We start from the raw sequence: 4541 nt of genomic DNA, 5'->3' as shown, positions 1-4541 counted from the left end.
TCATATCAGTCTTGTTATCCAAATTTCATTCAAAAAATTGATTCTAATCTGAGTATTTGTGTTGAATTTAAAGGTTAATAACAGGTTTGGAGTCATTATACTGATAAGTTTATTTTTTATAGTGTTTTGTTTACCCTGATAAATTTATCACTGTTAACACTGATAAATTTACCAATGTTCAAACGAAAAAACTAGCGACTCTCTCTCTCTCTCTCTCTCTCTCTCTCTCATTCTTTTTCCCCAATTCAAGTAAACAAAACACTATAAAAAATAATAAAAAATTTACCTAATTGAAAATTAAAACACAAGCACTATTACATTGTCCAAATTAGAAATTAAAATACTGTTACAATTTGTAGATATTCCCAACTTTGAGAATGAATGTAAGAACATGCCATCCTTGGTGATTTCTGAATAATCAAAACCATTTGATACTTCAGTTAAACAACTCAAACATCCAAAGCTAGCTTCTGAGTGACCACAAAACAGTATGCAGACTAAGAACTTGTTGCTAAACCAAATAAACATGGTAATTGATTTAAAAAATTTTGCTTTCTAAAGCAATTAACACAACAAATGTGCAATTATGTATTCTAGAGATTTAATCTACACCTTTGTATTGTGGAAATGTTTCCTAGAAAAACTAGATAACTCCATACAATGATAAATTTATCACTGTAGAAAAAAACATTTGCTTGGATATAACAGTGATCAATTTATCAACCACTGACATAAATGTAATAAACCATCAACTCTTCCCACACAATAGGTGATAAATTTATCATTCTTCAAAATAACAAAATTCAAGAACCACATTAATGGTACATTTATCATTCTTACAAAAAAACAATCCATCAACTTGTCCAAACCAACCAGTGATAAATTTATCACTTTATAAAACACCAAAAAACAGCAACTACATTTAACCCAAATCAAATAATATAAATATGTGAAACTTAATCCTGTAAAAATATCAGCAAAAAATATAATTTCTGATCAACAAATTCCTCAATCATTCAATACGAGTACCAAAATGATACATCTTTCAAAAAATACTCAATCATTCAATGCAAGTAACACCTCTCAACTCTCAAACAAAGTAATTCAATTAAAATCAATACAACTAAAGCAAAGCTTGTTTACATGTCTTCCGATTATGAGTTCCCATCTTTCCACACCTCCTGCATCTAATTCTCTTGATTTCGCCCTTAGAAGGTATTCTCTCCATTCTTGGACGTCCAGCTGGTCTCTTACAAAGAGGAGGTAAAACAACGTCATCATCAACAACTACATTTGGCTTCCACATACTAGGAACTGGATAGATAGAATGTGAATAAGAATCACAATAACTACTAACAGGTAGTAATCATCAAGAAAGCAATTCAGATCCTTCCCACTCCTCTTTATAGCACAAAAACCATGTTTGCAAGGAAAAGAATCAATTTCCCACAATCGACAAGAACAACAACGTTTACCAATATCAACCATAATTGAATGATCCAATTGGATTTCATAAATGTCATCGCTACATTTCTTAACTATCCATGCGTTTGTATCATTAAAAGCTTCTTCTAACTTTTTCTCTGCAAAAGGACAAACAATACGATTCCACTTATTCCCAACTTCTCTCATTCTTGAAAATTGCTCTATTAGTTTCACCCGTATAGCATCAACAAGACTAGTTGAAAACAAATGGCGTTCATCCCTAATCCATGAATTAAAAGATTCCGCAGCATTTGTGCACATTTCACCATACCTCTTGCCTTGAAAATAAACGTTACACCAACACTCATTAGGCAAATCCTCAAGAAACCTCTCAACACTACGACCACAACGACCCTTAAATTCTTCAAATAGCTCATTAAACAACTCAATAGTAGGAGCATATGCACATCTACTAAAAAGAGTAAGCAAATACTCTTTTGATTTACGACTCTTCACTGACAAATAAGTCTTCAAGTTTGTCTTCAAATGCATTAGACAAAAAGAATGACAAGAAAACGGAAAGACCTCAGCTAAAGCTTTCAGCAAACCTCCATGTCGATCAGTAACAAACGCAATATCCCTCTCCGGAGTCAAAATACCTAATAACTTTGACAAGAACCAATGCCAACTGTCATAACTTTCACCATCAATAATCGCAAAACATAACGAATACAAACCTACAAACAAAATATATATATATACAAGCTATCAGTAACAAATTAAAAAGATTACAAAAAGAAAATCAAAACACAAAGTATATAACATATAGCACCAGCCATAGATAAATTTATCACTGTATAAATATAAAAATTTAACAAAAAGTATACAGCATAAATTTATCACTAATAGATTGACCATACTCAATTATCAGCACTCTCCAGTAACAAAAATGATAGAATTATCACTATTTCAATAATAATAACACATAAACACAAAATATACCTTGGTTACCATCTTTTGCCGTAGCAGCCAATAAACAACCTTTGTGTCTTCCTTTCAAAAAAGTTCCATCAAGCATCAACACAGGCCTACAATACTTGAAACCATGAATACATGCCTCAAAAGCGAAAAACAAGCATTTGAAATGTCTTCCTTTACTATCAATATCAAATTCCATATCAAAAACACTCCCCGGATTGCAAGCATTAGCGGCATCAACATACCAACGAAGATCGTCAAATGATGATGAATAGTCACCAAAAACAAGACCCCTTGCTTTTTCAACACCCATCCAAGCTCGCCGATAAGAAACTTCTATTCCATAATAGTCCTTGAAATCACAAACCACCTCACCAACCAATGTCAAAGCCTTGTTACGAATATCACTAGAAATTAGCCCACCAATCATACTTGAAGTCATCCTAGCATGTTTAATTGTACGAAAAGAAGATCCACAAGTATGAACATCATCAAATTGTTTAATAACAAAAGCTTTACTTTAATTTTCCACTCTAGCATGCACGCTCCATAAACATCCCAAATCAGCCCTTCTCTTACAATGAACAGTGACACGATCCTTATCATTCTTAACGAAATCAAAATTAAAACCGGAATGAATAGAATACTTTGACAACGCATCTTGAAATTCAATAACTCCTTCAGCAAACCTTTGTCCCACTCCTTTCATACAATTAACCCACCCATCGGAGAGCAAAGGTTTCCGTTGATTTGAATAAAATGAAGGCAAAAAATTAGTTTCACAAACAACACTACTACTACTACTACTACTACTACTACTACTACTACTACTAGCTTCACCATCACAAATCATATAACCTTCACCCAAAGAACAACACTTTACAAAAACATCAATACGATGAATATCACAAGAAAGTGCCAGTCCAACCATAACCTCCAAATCCTCTTCACTTTCTAGACCACAAGAAGAATGTCCAGCCATTGAATACGGCATATTCAAAGAACTACCAACTAACTCACTCCACTTTGCACACAATTTATATACTAAATCCTTGAAATTAAATCCATCATTATACTTGATAACCAATGTCACACCTCTAAACTTGCACATAAGAAACAAACAATTCTCCATCACTATAAATCCTGCAACAAACAACAATTACATTTCAGAAAACAACTCAAACACCCTAAAACAAAATCAAATACAGTGATAAAATTATCTCTTATTCCCATACTCACTCATAAATTTATCACTATTGAAAAAGTTAATACAACATCACCCCCAAAATACACAGTGATAAAATTATCACTGTATAAAATAACAAACCAACACCTGTGTTCAATCAACACAATTTCGTAACCAAAAAAAATAAAAATCTAAAATTCAATCAACAAATACATATCTCAAAACTTTCAATATCATGATCAAAACACAAATTCAATCACAACAGAAACAACAGAGTAACAACAATATCACCACAAAATCAAAATCACCAACTCAAACTAAAAAGAACCAAAACATTGAAATTGAAATCAAAATCAAACATACCAGTCGACCTAACTCCACAACACCACAAATCAGAAAATGTAGCTATACACCAAACGCGAAATCGCAAATAGGAAGAATCACCAAACACGCAATCGCAAATCACAAATCGCAAAGATACACCAAGCGCGAAATCAAAAATCACGAAGCTCCACAAATCGCGCAATCAGAAATCACGAAGCTCCACAAATCGCGAAATCAAAAATCACGAAGCTCCACAAATCGTGAAGATACAGCAGCAAATCGTGAAGTTCCACAGAAATCCAAATCACAAACACAATATTCTAATGGAAAATCCAAACAGAAATGCGCCAGAACAGAGGAGGGGTAAAACGGTACAAAAAAAAAAGTCTTAGGACCTGTTGGTGCACAAGATCAAAAGTCAAGACTAAGAGGGGACTAAGTGAAAAACTCAAGACCGGCCAGTAAAAAACCCATTTATTATGTGGATCGAATTGGTCCAGTTGGGATACATGGGCTCATTATGAACCTTATTTTGATAGATATTTGTTACTTTGAGTGGAACTTGGGATTTTTTATTTATTTATAATTTTCTCTAAAATATTCAAAGAATTTCTAGGCAACAATAAAA

At 33.0% G+C, this 4541-nt stretch overlaps 1 protein-coding gene across 1 annotated transcript; it reads right to left on the bottom strand.

Moving 5' to 3' along the window:
* Positions 1-1287: 1287 nt before the first annotated feature.
* Positions 1288-2845, bottom strand: LOC114284237 (protein FAR1-RELATED SEQUENCE 4). The gene is made up of 2 exons (XM_082871821.1): positions 2428-2845; positions 1288-2162 (listed from the first exon to the last, which is right to left on the bottom strand). Exons 1-2 carry the CDS (start codon positions 2843-2845, stop codon positions 1288-1290), a joined length of 1293 nt encoding a protein of 430 aa, XP_082727947.1.
* Between the last annotated feature and the right edge of the window lie 1696 nt (positions 2846-4541).

Source organism: Camellia sinensis, chromosome 1 (assembly GCF_055761805.1).
Source record: "Camellia sinensis isolate YWXY chromosome 1, ASM5576180v1, whole genome shotgun sequence".
NCBI classification, from domain to species: Eukaryota; Viridiplantae; Streptophyta; class Magnoliopsida; order Ericales; family Theaceae; genus Camellia; species Camellia sinensis.
Note: the sequence above shows the minus strand (reverse complement) of the source record. Positions and strands in the feature narration are given on the sequence as shown.

What these genes read in the sequence shown, in the direction of transcription:
- LOC114284237 (XM_082871821.1), bottom strand. Translation starts at nt 2,845, where the DNA reads ATGACTTCAAGTATGATTGGTGGGCTAATTTCTAGTGATATTCGTAAC. An exon ending in GGCAAAAGATGGTAACCAAG is followed by an intron (nt 2,163 to 2,427) that starts GTATATTTTGTG and finishes TTTTGTTTGTAG; the next exon opens with GTTTGTATTCGTTATGTTTT.